The sequence below is a fragment of the Microplitis demolitor genome, chromosome 4 (genome assembly GCF_026212275.2).
Source record: "Microplitis demolitor isolate Queensland-Clemson2020A chromosome 4, iyMicDemo2.1a, whole genome shotgun sequence".
Taxonomy (NCBI): Eukaryota; Metazoa; Arthropoda; class Insecta; order Hymenoptera; family Braconidae; genus Microplitis; species Microplitis demolitor.
Genome location: NC_068548.1, coordinates 6028278 through 6047219, shown reverse-complemented (window position 1 = coordinate 6047219; position 18942 = coordinate 6028278). Strand labels below are relative to the sequence as shown.

The 18942-nt window shown below is 35.3% G+C and overlaps 2 protein-coding genes across 6 annotated transcripts; one reads left to right on the top strand and one right to left on the bottom strand.

The window, feature by feature from the left end:
* Positions 1-47: 47 nt before the first annotated feature.
* On the top strand, positions 48-4042 carry LOC103580605 (carbonic anhydrase 7). 3 transcript variants are annotated; one of them, XM_008562420.3, is made up of 6 exons: positions 48-210; positions 1668-1706; positions 2080-2244; positions 2317-2479; positions 2867-2972; positions 3036-4042. In XM_008562420.3, the coding sequence occupies exons 1-6, from the start codon at positions 48-50 to the stop codon at positions 3435-3437; spliced, it is 1038 nt and encodes a 345-aa protein (XP_008560642.2). In that variant the 3' UTR covers positions 3438-4042. The 3 variants fall into 3 exon arrangements, with proteins under 3 accessions (XP_008560642.2, XP_008560644.1, XP_008560643.1); XM_008562422.3 differs by lacking the exon at positions 48-210 and adding an exon at positions 397-484; XM_008562421.3 differs by lacking the exon at positions 48-210 and adding an exon at positions 1096-1601.
* Positions 4043-4115: 73 nt separating this feature from the next.
* On the bottom strand, positions 4116-18886 carry LOC103580602 (intermembrane lipid transfer protein Vps13). 3 transcript variants are annotated; one of them, XM_008562416.3, is made up of 8 exons: positions 18656-18886; positions 17533-17619; positions 11305-17447; positions 10024-10248; positions 9011-9226; positions 8639-8677; positions 8390-8452; positions 4116-7800 (listed from the first exon to the last, which is right to left on the bottom strand). In XM_008562416.3, the coding sequence occupies exons 1-8, from the start codon at positions 18753-18755 to the stop codon at positions 4951-4953; spliced, it is 9723 nt and encodes a 3240-aa protein (XP_008560638.1). In that variant the 5' UTR covers positions 18756-18886; the 3' UTR covers positions 4116-4950. The 3 variants fall into 3 exon arrangements, with proteins under 3 accessions (XP_008560638.1, XP_053594598.1, XP_053594599.1); XM_053738623.1 differs by lacking the exon at positions 8390-8452; XM_053738624.1 differs by lacking the exons at positions 8390-8452; positions 8639-8677.
* Between the last annotated feature and the right edge of the window lie 56 nt (positions 18887-18942).

Below are 18942 nucleotides of genomic sequence, written 5' to 3'. Positions count from 1 at the left end.
GACTGAATGCCGATTGCCGTGTGGTAAATTTAACGGGAACGAGACATATGTTATTACTATTATTATTATTATTATTTCACATATATATATTTTTTTGTATTTATATTTATACTTATCTACGTTTTTACCACTACCTCTGTCACTGTCTCTGTTTTCTATTGAGTCTCTACTCTAAGTCTGACTGTCTGATTATTGGCGGTATTCGATACTGTGCGTTTATTCTGCAATCTACAATAAGTGTCTTGTCTTATTTCCTTCTTCCTCTTGTGGTTTTTACTCTTACTCAGAAATTCAGGATTTTATTTGCTTTTGTAATTTGTTGTTTTTCTTTTCTTTGCTTTAGATTTTTGTTGTGTACAGTTTGGTAAAAGATGAAAATATTGTGGTGGTGGTGGTTTGTTTTTTATTTTTGGTGGATTGGATTAATTGGATGGAAGTTTTATTATTATTTGCATTTTAAGAGAGTGAGAAAGAGGGAAAAAAGGTGGGTAGTAAAGATGATAATCTATAGTTTGTGGTGACCTCGAATTTTTAGGGGGCGGGATAAGTTGGAGCGCAAACGCGGGAGAAGTTTAAATTTGGTGGCGCGTGGCGGGAAAATTTGAATTTTTAATTTTTTTCTTTTGTTTAGGAAAGTATATTTTAAGAGGAAGTTTTGAAGTTTTATTTTAATGGGGATTTTTTTAATTTTTTTGTATGGGAATTTTTTGATATTTTTATTTGTGGAATTTTTGGAAATCCTGTTTGATTTGGAACCGGAGATTTTGAAGAATCATTTGTAAAGATTTTAAAGAGAAAGTTTTGGTTTGATTTTGTTATGGGGATTTTGAATAACATTTTTTGTTTATGGGGATTTAAAGAAATTTTTTTTTTGATTTTAGAAATGGGGATTTTTTAAGAATTCGAAGAGAAAATTCTCGAGATTTATTTTATTGTGGAAATTTTGAATTAATATTTATTATTTATGGGAATTTTAAAAAAATTTTTGTTTTATTTTTATAAATAGAAAGTCTAAAGTTTTAGTTATCATTTTGTAGAGGAAATTTGATGATTTCATTTTAATATAAGAAATTTGAGAAATTTTTTTTTTTTAAGTATTTTTGAATATATGAGAATTTTTAATAAAAATTTTTTTTATTGGCAATTTTATAAGAATTTTCAACTTTGTTTTCCAAGGTTCTAACAAAAAAAATCTATGGGGAATCTAAAATAATTATTATTTGCCACGGAAATTTTTATTTTTTGATCTTTTAACAGAAAAAAAAATTTGACCTCACACAGAATCTCCTTGAGTAAATTATCATATGTCGCCAGAAAAAATAACAAAAAAAGGAAACATATGTCAGTTAACTTAGATATTTATATAATATGCTAATTTATTGATCTATTGATCCATTATTTAACACCAACTGTTTCATGACTAAAAATGCATCATTATTATTAAAAATATATATTACAACCATAATTATAATTCACATCTGACATCTTTAGTCTCAATTCGATCCTTCAATCGACAGTTTAAATTTTCAACTTGAGCGGAGTTTTAATTTTAAAAATGTTTCATTTTATTTTTTATCTTTTTATTATTTTAGTACTCACAAGTACGTTTATTTTTTTCTTCAAACCATTAATTATTAAAGAAACAATTAATTATTTAATTTTTTTAGTTCAAATGTCCTTCGGATTTTTTGGATACTCGCGACGTCGTAAGTAATTTTTCACCGACATATCAATAAATTGAAGTTTTATTCAAAACTATGACTAAAATATCAAAGATAAGATAAAATATAAAGAATACAATTTTTTAGTAAAATTAATTTCCTACAAAAAAGCTTTCTGTCAACTTTTCTCTAAAGTCAATACTTTCGACGTAATAATTATTTAAAGTAAACTATAAAAAATGTTGATTAAAAATTTTAATTCTAATCCGACCTTGAAATTAAAATTATGGCTCAAGTATCAAAGATATGATAAAATTGATTACGAATAAATTTGTAGAGAATGAAATTCTCTATAAAAAAGATTTATATAAATTTTTGTCTAAAACTGTTAGATTAATAGATATTGATAAATTTATAGAGCAACATAATTGGCCAAGAGAATTTAAAGATTGCGGGGGTAAATATCAATCACCGATTGAATTGTCGCCATCAAAATCAATTATTTTGCCATTACCATCATTAGAATTACTGGGTTATCATAATTATCTGCCACGTTTAACAATAGCAAATAACGGGCATTCTGGTAATTTTTATTTTATTTATTTTAAAATAATTTTTAGAGTTAATTTTAAAAATGTAATTAATTTTTGTTTAGTGGCATTGGAGGTTGACAATAATAATTTAAAATTAAATAGAAAACTCCCTTATATTTTTGGTGCAACGTTAGAGGATAATGAAGGATACGAATTTAGTGGTTTGCATTTTCATTGGGGATTAAAAAATAACCACGGATCTGAACATGTTGTCAATGGTATCAGGTATTGATTCTATATAAATTTCATGACAACGAAATATATTAATGTGGGTACTCAAACAAGCGGAAATATACCGTTTAATATAGTAGTATTGTCTATTTTTTTTTTTTTAGTATTTTTGTAAATTCGTATTTCAAAAATTTGTATTTGTAAAAAATAAATTATTCAGTTTTAAAGTTTAGAAAATTTTTAGTAAAATGAGCACCCACATCAATACCTGATAATTTTTTTTATTTTTTTCAAAAACTCAAAAATTTTCAATTTTTTTTTGTCATCCAAACATAATCATGTGGGTACTCATTCTACTAGTTATCTCACACTCTACTTGAATCTATAAAAAATTTTGCAGCATTAAGAAAAATAAATAATTATCTCCTTCGTAATTAATAGGTATCCTATGGAAATGCATATAATTCACAAAAATAAATTGTATCTTGATATTAAAGAAGCTCAGAAACACAAAAATGGTCTCGTGGTCCTAGGGATATTTTTTCAGGTAATTAATTCTGTATTGAATTACAATTAATTAATTAATTAATTAGTTTTATAAACAATTTAGCTGCGAGATGAAGATAATAATAATTTGAACCCTATATTAAAAAATTTCCAACCATTAAAATGGGTCGACAGTTCTCTAAAAATGAATTTATCAATAACTTTAAAGTCATTACTACCCTCAGATATTGATACTTACTATACATACAGAGGGTCACTTACGACTCCACCATGCAGTGAAGCTGTCACGTGGATTATTTTTACCAATCCCATCCCCATTTCTTTCAAGCAATTAAATAAATTTAGGTCTCTTTCCAATGGCGAAGATATTCTTGGTGATAATTTTAGAAAATTACAAGATTTGGGTAAACGAAAACTTTATTTAAGAAAATTAAATGATGACTTTGCTAATAAATATGACTCTGGTAATTTTAATATCAGTAACTTAGAGTGGATTTGGGAATAAATAAAAAAAAAAAAATTGAACGAGAAAACAGGGGTAGATATGATCGTGAAGACAGCAGGCAATTAAAAATGTTTAAGTTTTTTTTTCCAACCAATTAATTACAAAAAAAAAAAATCTAAAAATATGCACATGTACAAAATTAAAAAAAAATATAGGTGCAATTTTTTTGAAATTTTTTTTTTTTATAATTTATTGTTTTTAAAAAAATTCAACAATTTTTTGACGTCTGCTAAATTCAGTATCATAGTTAGAAGACAATCAAAAATTTTTGGATTTTCTTTTTCCACGAATTAATGACAAAAAAAAAAAAATTAAAAATATGCACATGTCGGAAATTGAAAAAACAATAGGTGCAATTTTTTGAAATATTTTTTTTTAATAATATATCGGCTTAAAAAAAAATCCAAAAATTGTTAGACGTCATATAACTTAAGTATCATGATGAGGATTCGAACCATGGACAAGGTTTAGAGTTGGGAATTTTAAGTTTTAAATTGAATGTAATAAATAACTATTTAAATCGTTTATTAATAAGTAAACAATGTAATTATAATAATTTGTTAATTTTTTTGTAGATATTAATAATAATATTTAGTTACAAAACAGTGGAAGCGTTTTTTTTTAAACAAATAAATTTCAGGAAAAAAAAGCAATTTGATTGCAGTTACGGAAAATTTTACGTACTTTCTTTGAATTACGTCTTTGTAAGACTTTAATTTTTTCTTTTTTTTTAATTTTTTTAAATTTCCCGCGAAAAATGGAATATTTTATAAAAAAATAATTTGAATTTAATTTCTCAGCGAAACTATTGAGTTTATAAAAAAAAGTTTCAAATAATTTTTGTAGGGAATTAAATTCTCTACAATAATGGTCCTTATAAATTTTTTATAAATCCAAGAGTTTTTGAGTTATATATATTTGAAGTAAACTTCATTAGAACATATTATTATCCGATTCCATAATTTTGAAAATAAGTCAAAATTTTTCAAATTTATGACTAAATGTCATGAAAAGTTTTTCGCAGAGCATTAAATTTTTTACAAAATCTTTTTACAATTTTTTTTGTGCTAATGCTAGTTCCGGATGTAAAGTTGTTTCAGTTTTCTGTAACTGTAACCTAAAAACTTTTTCAACCCTTTATATTTTATATTTTTATATATATTAATATAAACATTAACATCTATTTTTTTAAATAATAATAATAATTATTATTACAATATATTTTTTATTATTATACAGGCCTTGTGATGATTGTTTATTAATATTTTTCTTTGTATTCATTTCCTGAGACAAAACTAGACTTTGACAAAATGGCTGGCGCATAAAATGGCCGCTTATATTCCCGGCTATTTTTTCTCATAATAAAAAAAAAATAAATAAATATAAAACATGATCAATGATAAAAAATGTGCGCGTAAACTTTATTGTGCATATAAATTTGTAAAAAAAAAAACAACAAAACAAAACAAAATTTTCAAAATGGCAGTCTAATAATGACTTAACATTTGCAAGCTTACTGAGTCTCCAATTTCTCAATTTGCTGCCTAATCATATTAAAAACTTGATGCCTTACCACGAGGTCATTGATCAGAATAATCTTACCCGTAGAATCTGACCCGAATAACCCACCGAGTTTCTTTTTCTTGGCCTCCTTGACCGCAATCTGTACCCCCTTCTCGACGATCCTCGGCTCAGTAATTTCCGCCCATGTGTACCCCCACTCTACTTTCCAGCCTCCAAAGAGGTCACTGTGCTCTAAGTACGCGATCCTCTTGTCGGTCATAAGTAAAACGTCTTTACCGATGAACGTGTGGTAAAAGTATACGTCGGTATTTGCGTACTTGCCCTTTTCTAGATCAAGTAAAATCTTATTGCCTTCGGCCTCCGCGTGAACGTACGGCCGGACAAGACTGTCAGGTTGAAGAAACCGGGGTGGCCTTACACGCTTAACCTCTTCAGAGAGTTCCGTTGCCCGACGCACTGCCCCAAAGGAGCCACTGGCGAAATCAATGGCCCCAGCCGTAGGTCTGGTTACCAATCCGACCATTCCCTTGCCGAAGCCTTTGAAGAAACCTTCTACTCCTTCTTCCTTGGCCCCGGAAATAGGTTTCATCACCACGCCGGTAACACCGTCGACAAATCCCATGACGAGACCTTTCCCACTCCTGGCCAGGCCTTCTTGCAAATTAGCCGGCTGTTTATTGAGACCTTCTTGTCGCTTCCGTTGGTAGTCTTTGTCGAAGGTCAAGGCTGCCAATCCCTTGCCCATGGCGCCGGTTATCTTGGAAACCGCGCCAGCCATTCCGCCGACAGTGTGCCCCAACATGCTGCGAACTCCCAGAAGTAGGCCTTCGGCGAACTCCCCGGGCCCTTGGATGGCTCCTTGGAAGGGCTCGTAGAACAGATCCTCGATTCCTTTCATAGTTCCTACGACCAGACCGTAAGGGTTCCCAATTACATCAAGCCCGAGGACTAAGACATAAAGTTGTTTGATGGCCTGTCCTGTGTAGTGACTAGTCGCCTCGCTGATGAGCTGCTTGTTAGTCATGAAGATGTAGTCGCGTTCAAAGTAGGCCAGTTTGAAGACTATGTCATTGATGTCAGTCAAGGTCACGCCTATTCCTTGCAGCAGGACGTTAAGGAATTGAGGCACTGCAGAGGGTCCACCACCCCCACCAGTCATGGAGAAGCTGATGTGAATCTTTAGCGGCGAAAAGTGGAGGAGATCAAAGAAGTTCTTTTGCTCAGCGGTTGTTATCATAGCGACGTGATAGATCAGAGGCTCGTTGACCAGTTTCATATCTTCAGTAAATAGCCGAGATTCTTCGGCGTCACTCACCTCGTTGGCTTCAAAGAAGGTCATCAGCGCGTTGATGAACCCAATGTCTACCTTGACATGGAACTCCTGGATCAGGACCTTGAAGTACCTGAACTGCTGGACCGTACTGTGTTCCAGAAGTCGCTTGACTAAACTCATTTCCGCGAATGGTTTCATCACCGAACTGGCGACACTCTTCGGTGGTGGAACCGGTGCCAGTATAACTGGAAAAACACATTCTGCAAGCTGATTGTCAATTTGCAGCCTGTTTATCTTGGCGTGAAGCTGGACTTGGTGAACAGAAGTTCGATACTGAATCCAGAGCCCGGTTTGGAAGGTGCGACGCATGTACCGTCGATGAGGGCGCAGCATTTCCATATTCTGGAAGTCAACCAACAATTTAGGCTCCAACATCACCCGGTAAGGGGGGTCACTGCCAACTTGGACTTCTCTCATGTATTTTTGGTAGCCTTCCTCAATCACCAGGACCTCCGAGGCAGTCAGTGGCTTCCATCGGCTACCAATTGTTTTTCGCGTTTCCCAGATGATACCCGAGCTCGCGATTCTCAGGTAAAGCAGCTCTACCTTACTCGCATTGTTAACTAACGACAATCCAACCCCATGGATGTTCAAAGTGATTTCCTGGTCGATAACCTCCAGGTCTCCGACAAGCTGACAATCTTCCGCGACTTTAAGGCTCGAGGTAAAAAGCAGAACCCGCTGGAATCCGTCAAGGAATGAAACATAGTAAACTTCTTCATCAATTTCGGGTAAAGTGAAGGCGCCCAAATTGTCCTTGCGAAGGTCATTCTCGATTTCTTTTTTGTTGTTATCTTCCCAGAGGAGTTTCCGCGGTCCTGAGGGATTTTCCCAGGTGTAGAACATCCGATTAAATGACTGGAGAGACCGGACATTCATCGAACCTTTCTCCCAGAGATCAATAGTATGCGACGTGTGATTGATTATCAACGCGGGGGCATTTCCTAGAGAGTACGCGGAGAGGGAAATGTAGACACCACCTTCGTTTATCTGGATGTCGACATTGATGCCACCGTACTTATTGTCCAGCTTCAGGAGGGTCGTGTGGACTTCGGTATAAACAAATGGAGCCGTTTTTTCAGGACTTCCCGCGACCATGGCTATCAACATCTTGCGGTCTTGGTCGGACTCGGGCCAGAGAGCTTTAACTTCGTGGGCGGGAACGCGGGTAATGGGACTGGCTGGTCGATAGGCTTCCTGACACTCGATCAGGTAGTCCATGTTGTTTATCAGGACAAAGTAAGGGGTGAAGGTTATTTGCTTGGTCAAGGAATTGTAGGTTAGCTGGTTGTGCACTCCCAGGCGGTAGTCGATTCCATTATACCGGCAGACTACCATTCCCTTGCTACCTGCGACATCTATCGGGAACTTCTCGGACCAGTCGCCGTCCTCGATCCGGACCATTGCTTTTTTCTTACCAAAGAACGCTTTCGAACGGAAGGAAAACATTATGGGCCCTTTGTAGGTCTCTGGGTGATAAATTACGTTCAGGTAATCATCGGTATTCTGTAAAATGGAAATTTATTTTGTGAGTATCAGGTTGTGGAAATTTTTTTTTACGAGAACGCGTAGACTTCTCTTGATTTTAAGCCATGCAGAAATAGATGAAGCAGATTTTTTAGATTAAGAATCAATAGAGAGCAAATATTTTTTTTTATAGCGATGTGGGTATTTGATTCAAAGAGAATTTGATCCTTGAAAATACTAAATAATCAATTTTTGAAAATTCAGTACTTTTTGAAAATCATTAAAAAGAATTTTTTTCAATATATTGATGTGGGTATTCATTTTAGAAGAAATCGAACCCTTGTTAATTCAGTTATGAATTTTCGAAAAAATTTAGATTTTTTTGACAATTTTTTTTAACCAAAATATAACGATGTGGGTACTCGTTTTAAAGAAAATTTTCTTCTGAACCCAACTATGTTATTTAAAAAAAAAATATTTACTATATTAATCAGCATAAATTAAAATAAGTATTCGTGTGTTAATATAAACCCAACACCAATCCTCTGGAAACGTCCTGTATTAAATAACAGCAGTGAGTAAATTAGCAAATAAATAAACAATAAATCTAAATAAACATTAAAATCACCGATTTCCCTTTACGCCTTCCGTACTCGCCCCGCTGTCCCCGTCGCCGTAAGTGACATAATTTCTGAAATACATCGCAAGCTCCAGTACACAGCCACGTTCAATAAATATTTATAATAACTAATCACATAACAAAATAAAACAACATCTTTACTCGCTAATTTTTGTGCTAAGCTTTTTTTTATAATTTAGTTATTTTGATTGATTTGTTTTTATTTTTTCTTTTAAAAAAATTAATTATTTAATCTACCTTAAATGGACTCGTCTCTTTGCCACCTTTACTCGATTTCTGCAATAAAATTATTCATAAAAAAACCCCCTGTAGTTTTCTCATACAAAATATTTTTCATGCATTTTTTTTATTTTTTTAAATTCGTGCAAAGAAAAAAATCACGATTACACTTTTATTTTTTTGCTAATTATTAATTTTAAAAATAGTTTATTAATTGGTAGGAAGAAAATAAAATGCGATAGGTAGTAAATAAATATAAAGCGGCTGTAAATAAAAATATTTAATTAGAAAAAAAAAATTATAGACTGAAAAAAAAAATTTTTATTTTACTAATTAATGAAATTATTTGTTTAATAAATATGTAAACGTGATTGGTGATTGAATACTTACACGGTAGGCGAGCATCAATCCTGTTTTGTTAAGCATCCAGAAGGGACAGTAGAGCGCCATCGTTACGGAGCCATGTTTAAAAGAGCAGTGCATCCCTAGGTCCATTATGACCTTCGAAGAACTGTCGAAGGACTCGAAAGACCAGACGGAAAACTCGGGAGGATTTGCGACAATGTCGCCTTTGCAGGACCAGTCTTTTTCTAAATACTGCGAAAGCTATAAAAAAATTTTTTTTTTTATTATTTGGTGATATTTTTTTTACTGCGTATTGCAGTCGGATAGAGAGTTACACCCATCCATCTTACAGCTACAAATAATTTAACTTTAAATTTTTAGAATGAATTTCAAAATTTCTACAATAATCATACCGATGATCAGTTTTTATTTTCTCTACTCCAATCCATCTTACGGCGGCGAATTTAATCAATGGCTTTAGCTTACTATGAATCAATTCAAATTTTTTTTTATTCTCTCGCCCAAATTTAACCTACTAATACAAAACTTTTTTACCCCATCTTACTGCGACATATAAATATTCCTCAATTTCACATTAGTCATCCAATAAAGACATTCACTATCCCAAATAATGATAACTTTACTATCCACCTTTCTCTACTTTATCTTTTCCATCTTACGGCGATAAAACTATATCTTACTCTTACATCAGTTACCCGTTAAAGTATTCGTTTTTTAAATCCCAAACATACGATCCACTATTTTTAAATTCCACTCTTCCATCTTACAGCGGCAACAAATAGATATCCGATATTTAAATCAGACATCCATAAAAAATACATTTTGATCCCAAAAATATCAACTTACTATCCACCATTAACCCCACCCCATCCCTCCATCTTATGGCGACAAAAGTTGTATCTCGCTTTTACAGCGCCTAAAATCTCCCAAATAAACTCTAATTTTATTCCACTTATTATTGACCCTTTCTCATCTAAAAATTAACGCTACCTCGTCGTTCAACGACATAAAAAATATGTATGCATATATATAATTACCTTAATAATAATATTAGAATTATTGGAGTCAACCGTTGGTAATTGTATCGTTGTACTTGCTTTAACGACTTTTTCTTCAATCATACCAGGCAATATTATAACAATATCAATTGGTAAGAAATTTTTCAAATAAACAGACGGATACAAATGTATATTATATATAGTACTCGACATAGTATGACGTGTTGTATTTTCAAAATAAACTTGTTCTATTTCACCTACAGTCTGAAAAATGAATTTTGTTAATTTTTTAATTACCAAGTAAGTAGTTAAGAATAGACAAATTATTATAAGCAAAAACAATAAAAAATACATGCCAACTATTTTTTTTACTCTAAAAATAATAACTTGTAATTATAAGCGACTATTTTAAGGCCTAGCATCTAATCGATACCTGAAGTGGAGATTTGAAGTATTTCGATGAATTAATATTTTTTTTTAAAGTTTTATTATTAAAATTAAATAAATAATTACTTAATTTCGAAGGCCAATCAATAGAGTTATAGAGCAAAGAGATAATATTGTTATTGTAGAGGGTACAAGCGATTGCAATCGTCGTGTAAAGAATCTAAAATATTCGCGTGCTATTTTTATTGTTTTGTAGACAGGTACAATAGAATCAAATTGACCCACAGATTTTTTAGTAGGCACATTGTCAAACTGATGTGATTCTCTTTCAAACGAGTACCTACATAACGGCCTGTTCATAAAATACGTGTGCACTTCGGGGAGAAGGGTGTGTCGTTTACTGTGACAAGGGGGGTCGGGAGATCTAAGGAAACGTGACGTTCACAGCTCATCAAAAAATTTTTCAAATTTTACTCTTGGTTTTTTTAAATTTTATGTTTTTGTTACGATAGAAAGATGCGATACTGAAGTTAGCCGACGTCTAATAATTTTTTGATTTTTTTTTAAAAAGGGTAAATTATAAAAAAAAAAAAATATTTTAAAAAATTGTACTTTTAGTTTTTTTAATTTTCTACATGTTCATTTTTTTTTTTTTTTTTTTTTTTTTTTTTATAGTTAGTTTTTCGGAAAAACAAATCCGAAAATTATTAACTGTCTGCTAACTTCAGGATCATCTGAAAATAATTCGTTTCATATTTGTAAGGATATGAATATTCCTATCTATATATTTTCGTCATGAGGGGGGGGGATCTATCATTTGTGACGCAATATTGATAGAGGGATCGCAGAAAATGTGACATAGCGTGACGTATTTTATGAATGGCCCCTGACTACTTTTTCCGTGAGTCAATTTTCTGATTTAAAAAAACAAACCTGTATATAAAATGGTTCCTTTGACTGTTTATTCCTTGGCTCACATTTTAACAATTTGGTCATACTCAAAGTTTTCTGCAAATCCTTCCAGATGAAGGGCTCAACGGAAACCATGTACTCATCGACGCTGAAGAACAGCCAGTAGATATTAGTCGGGGTATAGACGGCATCTAGTGGCAAGCAGAGTTTCTCATCCGGTTTTACAGTTCCTACACATTCGACTTCATTCCCGCGCTTGGTCATATAATAAACGGAAACAGGTTCTGTAAAGTGATTGTGGACTTGTAGAATACTTCTTAAGGTGACAATAGTGCTGCCATTTTCAACGATAATATCAGAGATTATTCCCCACTCTTCTGAGCTCTCCTTGCGGTATTTTAACGAAAAGAACCTCTTGTCCGCCCTGAGGACAGGAATCACCAGCTGGTTACTGATTCCATGGAAATTTATTATAAATTTGTAATCACTGTCCTGCTGAACGGAAGTCCTCATTTGCTCGAGCATAACAGAATCTCTTTTGTCGATTAATGGCGCTAGTTGGATCCCAGCGCTAGTTTCTAGAACTACTTCTCTGTATTTACCATCATTACCAGTCTCCCGTTCCGCGGGTTCGAGATTTTTATCAAGAATCACGAAATTACTTGCCTCCAAATCTAGGGTCAGTTTCAAACCGGTTTCATTCTTTAGGACATAGGGCGCGAGCCTCGGAACTGAGTCCGTGGCATCCATCGCGCTGGTAAACGCTTTGCTGAGCTGGTCCATAACCTCAACGCAAGTTTTCGTCACAGTTATTTCTAAATTATCAATAGAGTCAATATCAATCGACATGCGGGACTGGTTAAAATCTTCGGGCTCGCTCTCCGATCCCGGGGAAATGACACTAGCACCTCGGGAATCGGGTGCCAGATCATGGAATTGAATTTTGGTCTTGAGCTCCCAAGAAGTCGAAGACCGTTCGCCATTTTTAATAACTTCGACTGGCTCGATCAGCGGCTCCCAAAGCGCGAGTCGGCTGTTATAGTAAGCCATTATTACAGACATGGTGGCATCGATGCTCATTGTCCTGGTACTCCAGTCATTAACACTGCTCTGGAACCCGACATTTAGCAGCAACATTGGCAGAGTTTTATTTCCTACACCTGCTTCCAGGGTCAGTAGAATAGTTGGAGCCGAAATCATTGCTAGTTCCGGTTTGTAAGCTACTGCGCTGTCATCGACGAAAGTAATGTCTTCAACAGCTTCCATAGCGACCTCAGTTTTAAGGAACCAATAGTCTGTTTCCTCGTACGGCGTTATGAGCCAAAGCCCTTGATGGTTAGGATCAGCCTTGACCTCATGGTCAGTTTCTGGGTCACTCAGAGAGACTCCACGTAATACGCGATTCAGAATTTCAATAACTCCAGGTGATACCGATACATGGATGTCCGTGCAACAGACGTCGACATGCAGGCCCTTGTTTTCAGGTGTCGAACCAGCGATACTGACACTAAAAGGCTTTAGGACCTGGTACACGCTGTCAGCGCGTTTAGCAGGATTGTAAATCCCAGTTAAAACTGACAAGTCTTTCACGGAACCAGTTATCACTTGATGGTCACCAATCAATCGTACTTTCATCACCAATTCGGTGTTCATAACGACACAGTTGCAGTCAATATTGTCCATGTCTTCAATGAGAATGATATCTGGTTTCTCTACATGGAGATTCAAGGTTATCATCGCTTGGCTTTGGGCAGCAGCTTTTTTCTTTACTTCGCTGTACTTCTGCACTGTAACTTGTGGCTGGGCTGGCTGGGCCGTTTGGACATTGAAGAAGTCTTTGATCTTCATAAGGTAATCAACTGACACGATGATACTAAAGGAAAAGACGCGGACATCTATAAAAATGTCATTGACACTTTGACGGATGGTTACGTCTAGCATGCTACGTCTTTCTGAGTTCTGATCATCTTCGGCGGCTTCCAAAACAGGCACGGGAGTGGTCCGTTCCATGATTCGTGTCAGCTGACCTTGGCGACTTTGTCGCTTGTCATCCAATGTGCAGTTCATCAGCAAAATTGAAGTCGCTAGTAATCCATCTGCGAAAACTGTGCCTTTGACTGCAAAATGTGTGAGACCGAATTGCGCGAGGCCGTTTTCTGGTAAATGTAGCGGAGAAGTTTTGCTTTGCAGCAGTTTAGAGCCACCTGTGAATAAATTTATCACAAAACTGTCCATAATAAATTCAAATTTTACTGACGCGCGTGCTGACTTTTGCACTTCTGAAATTTGACGTTCAATCACATGGACATCGACTTCTTTGACACTGGGCCTTTGGTTCTCGGGCTTTTTTTCGCGGGTAGGTTGAACCTGCGGGTCATCAGACTCATTCAGGTTTTCTTCTAAGACTTTCAAAATCATCGCGTAATCCTGTTTGCTCATCAGAACTTCAATCTGTTCAAGTCGCCCGTACATGTCAATGTCCGGAATTGAAGTGAACCAGGAAGATAAGTTGCGTTTTATGAGCAGCCCAAAGCTGACCGGTTGCAACAGCAAAATTTCGTTCTCCGTCTGGAAGTTACCAGTCAATCTAACGCGCGATAGTTTCAAATTAGCTAACTCGATTTTCATTTCATCAACAACCGGAGACTCTCCATCCTGAGTTGTAGTCAAAGTTTTCAGAGTATTGTAAATAGTAAGTTGTCCCATGTCAAGCATCAAACAGTGCTCGGATTTAGAATTCATGGGAACATAAATAACCGGGGCTTTTAATTTTATCGAGAGTTCAATTCGTGCGGCCGAAGCCTGCGCATCCTTGATATTAGTCTTGGCGGCTTCTGCAGCTGCGGCTGAGGCTTCAGCTATTGCCTGCTGCGCTGCTTGGAAGTTATTCAAGAATTTCATTACTCTAGACACGAAATCATTGAGAAATACAACCCGATGACAACCCATGCTTATTTTAATTGACATATTGTTCTTATTTTCATGCGCTTCCACATTATAAATAACAGCTTGTACCTGAAGCGACTCTCCGCTTTCCACGGAGACAATGCTCTGATAAATAGTCTTAGGATTCAAATCCTGGATGTGAATCGAAGTCAAATTGACGTTAGCCTGCGAGTAAGACACTTTCATAATATAACCAGCAGTGATTCCCTGAATGAAGAACGCACTGATCTCTTGCTGCTCGTTAGCTATTTTCAAACTTATCGTCCCAATTTTAGCCTTTATTTTCAAATCAATACACTCGACAATAACTTTTTTACGACTCTTAGTCTTCTTCTGTAGCTGATCCTTGAAAAACGTCGAAGTATCTTCCTGGATCGTGGATAGCTGAGAAAATCCTCTGGTAGTCGCTACTCTGGAATCTAATGAACTGCGTGGCGTTACTTTCTCCTGGACCTCGTTTACGTAGCGCATAATGCTAATTAACGCTTCTTGGTGCAGCAGAACATCTAGGGTAGTGAATTCTAGCTTCAGTAATTTGACCACCGATCCATGCCGCGTTGTGAATTCTGGTGAGCGCTTGCTAACACTAACAAAGTGAACCACTATCAAGTAAACTTGATGCCCAGAAGTCATTGGGGTGTTTATCATAAAAATTTCTTCGTCTTTATGATACTGGGTTACTTGGATTCCACCCAGCCGCAACTTGATATCTTGCTCGTAGCTTCGCGTCGTCATTTCCGCTTCGACTTTCAGTACTTCAACTTTCATAAATGGACGCATTTCTTCATCAGATGCTTTGAAAACAGTCAATGTGAATTCGTTCATGACGAATTTAGCTTCTAGGTCAGTAGTTTGGATGACCACGTCCTCAGGAACTTCAGGGACAGGCTTAGAAAGTTCTTTTACGTAATCTAGTGATAATTGAGACATAGACTTAGATAATGGAGTCGGTTGGAGCTCAGATTCGTCCTCAGGAAACGGAATACTCTGGATTATAGACACGGCTTCTAAAAGCCTTGAGTCTGGAATACAAAGTGCCAAAGATGGTAATTGTCCAATAATACGCATTTTTGGTAGAATCGGATCATCAGTGACCAGACACTTGTGGAACTGGATTTCTAGGGTAGTAGGTTGTAAGATCACCATCGGACTTGATGACATAGACAGCCCGAGTCTCCAGTCTTCAGTTTTGGTAGCAACAAGTGCCTGGAAGTTTACTATCTTTAACGCGAACCGGTCGTAGGAATGCTCACGCAAATGCATCATGATATCTTCCTCGCTTTTACCCATACTGACCAATTGGCGCACTGTCTGCGATGACATTTCATCTCGTGGTTTCTCCAGGGTGTGCACTTTCAAGCTACCCAAGTTAATAACAATCATCGACTCTCGCGCGCGATAGAAACCATTTCGCGGAACAATCAATTGGGAAGCTTCCAAATCTACTTGGATGTCTAGCTGGGAGTGTTTTTGAATCGCGTATTCAAGTCCTAGAGCCGACATTTCTTTGAGACCTTCAAGCTGTTCAGCAGCTGCCTGCTGGATCTGATTCAACGCAGATTGGTTGGATACTTTAAAGAGTTTTACCAACTGGATGATTGTCTGCGCATCGTAAACAAAGTGGACCGACTTGGACTTAACAATAATTCTGTCGCCGCAAGATTTATCAAGAGGGTTCTTTTCATAGCTGACGCTAAAAAGAAGATCTTGGCGTTCTACGTCATTTTGAATAAGCGAGGGGATCTCATTGTTCTGCTTAACTCCTAGAACTTTTATTTCATTGAGAGAAAAGGTTGTGTAGATTGAATTGGCAGCTGGTCGTAATTTAAACGCGCTGCGGACGCCGTTCAGTGAAATGTCCAGAACATTTGGGTCCTCTTTGTCCGTGTCCGAAATGATGATGTGCAAACCATGCAGATAGAACACCATGTCAATCATTTCGTAGGATTCAGGATAATGCGCAGGCGCACTGTTCTCTTGATAATCTATTGCGCGATACAATTTCTCTTTTTCCGCGGGGGTCATCGCGTCCTGAAATCGCTTCATTATAGCAGCCGCGGAATTCAAATCTTCAGCTTCTTCTTGCTGAGTAGACCCCCAAAGGAACCCGAACCACCCACGTTGAGCTTTTAAATTTTTTTCTTTCTCCGCGAGTCTCTCGACTTCTAACTCAATTTGCTGACGGATCACCACCAGATTAAAAAGATCCAAGTGCTGCTCGCAGTGGGTAATCCGTTCCTCAATAGTGGGAGCTGTTTTTTTGGAGGTAAGTTTTGTTTGATAAACTTGTGCGTATTCACGACAAAGATCTCGATGCTCTTTCATGTGCGCCCAGTTCCAATTCCGTCTACATCTTAGCACGTGTTCCTCCAGGACGCATTTGTAAGCAAACTGCCACCACTGGCGATAAAATCCACGGTAACCTTGTACATCCGGACGATATTTACGAAACGGAGCTGCCTTTTTAGCACGGTCTAGACCCTCTCCCAACTGTAGCAAGGTCGCATACTGACGTTTTGTCAAACCAATTCTCAGTTTCTCCATTTCTAAATCCAGCCACACTTTGGGAATCTGATAATTACTTCCATCTGTTTCTGGTTTTGGGTTTAGTTTCAATTTAGCTTTGACGTTTATCGGCCCCAGAAGGTACTGATAGTCCGGAGGAATATTTTCGGTGGTTGCTATCGAATCATGAAAGAGTCTCAAGTAATTACTTGATGACTGCTTGCTAAACTGCATCAGATTGGGGTTCAAGTAAACTGAGAACCCGTCCATGGTAAGAAGTTTGTAAATCTGAGGAATCGCGTACATGTCTTTTTGGTTTTCCGCGGCAGTCCAGTTGGTATCGCAGCTCTCAAGCGCTAACCGGTTCAATGTCAGCCCGATTGCGAACTCATGCTGCTTGAAGGTCACATGGTCTTCGTAACGAACATGGATACTCTTTATTTCAACATGAATGTTCTTAATCATACGCGCAAGTAATTTTTCCAGCATTGAATCGTCAATTTTTTCCGCGAGCTTCGATTGCTCGAGCAGCTGCTTGTTCTTTTCAATACGCGCAAGCTCCGCTCGCTTTGCTTCCAGCGAAGCTTTAACTTCTTTTTCGGAATCATATTTAACCTGGCTCGCGGGTACTATCAGGAGATAAAGTTCCTCGATTATGCAGTCGATTTGACCATTCCAGATGTCTTTGAAGGGGATTTTTAGGATCAATTTGCCTTTAAAAATATAAAGAAAGAGTCAACGATAAAATGGAGAACTTCTAGGGACATTTAGGGAAATTTAAATTTACTGGGGACTTACCTAGTCGACCGTACTCGAGTTTTATTGGAAGATCCAATACATCTAGAGCACTCTCTTTTATCAGAAGATCTTTGAGGACTACATCGCCTGTAAGATTTTTTTATTTTTTTTATAAATAATTATCGGGGAGTTTTTTTTAATTTAGTCCGTAAGTAATTAGATTTTTTTTTTTTATTGATTTATAAAAACAATTAATAGTTCAGGGTAAGATGGGCCAGATAAAATAATAAATGGGGTAAAATAGACTGTGCAAATACAAAAATTTCTGGATATTAAAAATTAAATTGGTAGAAATTATTGATAGGAAAATTAAAATTAAATTTTTTGTGATGGGGCAAGGTGGGCCAGGTAAAATAATAAATGGGGTAAAATGGGTCAGGTAGAACAATAAATGGGGTAACATGGGCGTGTAAATACAAAAATTTATGGGTATTAAAAATTAAATTTGTAGAAATTGTTGATAGGGGAATTCAAATTAAATTTTTTTTAAGGGGTAAGATGGGTCTTTTAAATAATGAATATTTAAACAAAAATATACTATTGTAATTTTTAATATAAAAATATAACTAACGGTATTATTTAATAAAAATTAAATTTATTTTTCATAATGGGGTAAAGTGGACCACCTAAATATTGATTTAATCTGTATTACAAAATAAGATCACAACATTTAATACAAAAAAAAAATGATAACAAAAATAACGAATTCTTAAGTGGGGCGAAATAGGTCAGCTTATAGTGATAAAAATATAAAAATAATCTTAACTTTATCAAGTATTTTAGCATAAATAAAAAATAATTTAGAGTTTACAGTTAAAATCAGCTAATTATCGACAAGTTTATTCAACGACTTAATTTTCAGTTAGATTAAATGAAGAGCTAACAAAAAAAAACAATGCTAGTTATGTCATCTGATAAATATTATGTAGTCCGTTATATTAAATCTATAAATAACTCATGACAATAATTATGATGACATCATCATACAGATATTACTGCTGACCAGCCGACATTATAAAAAAATAAATATAATATATGAATAATTATCTACCTTGTAATTATAAAAAATAAAATTAATTAAATCTGATTTCTTAAAAAATTAACGCAATTTTTTTTTACTTACCACCCCACAAGCTTAGTTTCAATTGTTTATAATCCAAATTTTCAACATATTCTCCCAATATTTTATTCAATAATTCTGTTACTATTGATTCGAAAACCATTTTATGTTTTTGTTTATACTTTCAAAATTCGTTATTATTAATTTTAATTTTATTTGATCACTTTATCATTTAAATTATTTAAATATATAATAAAAAAAAAAACTTTAATAACCTCGAAATGTCAAAATATTTGAATTGACATTTAAAAAAAAAAAAAGTATAAATTTATATATATTTAAATGTACTT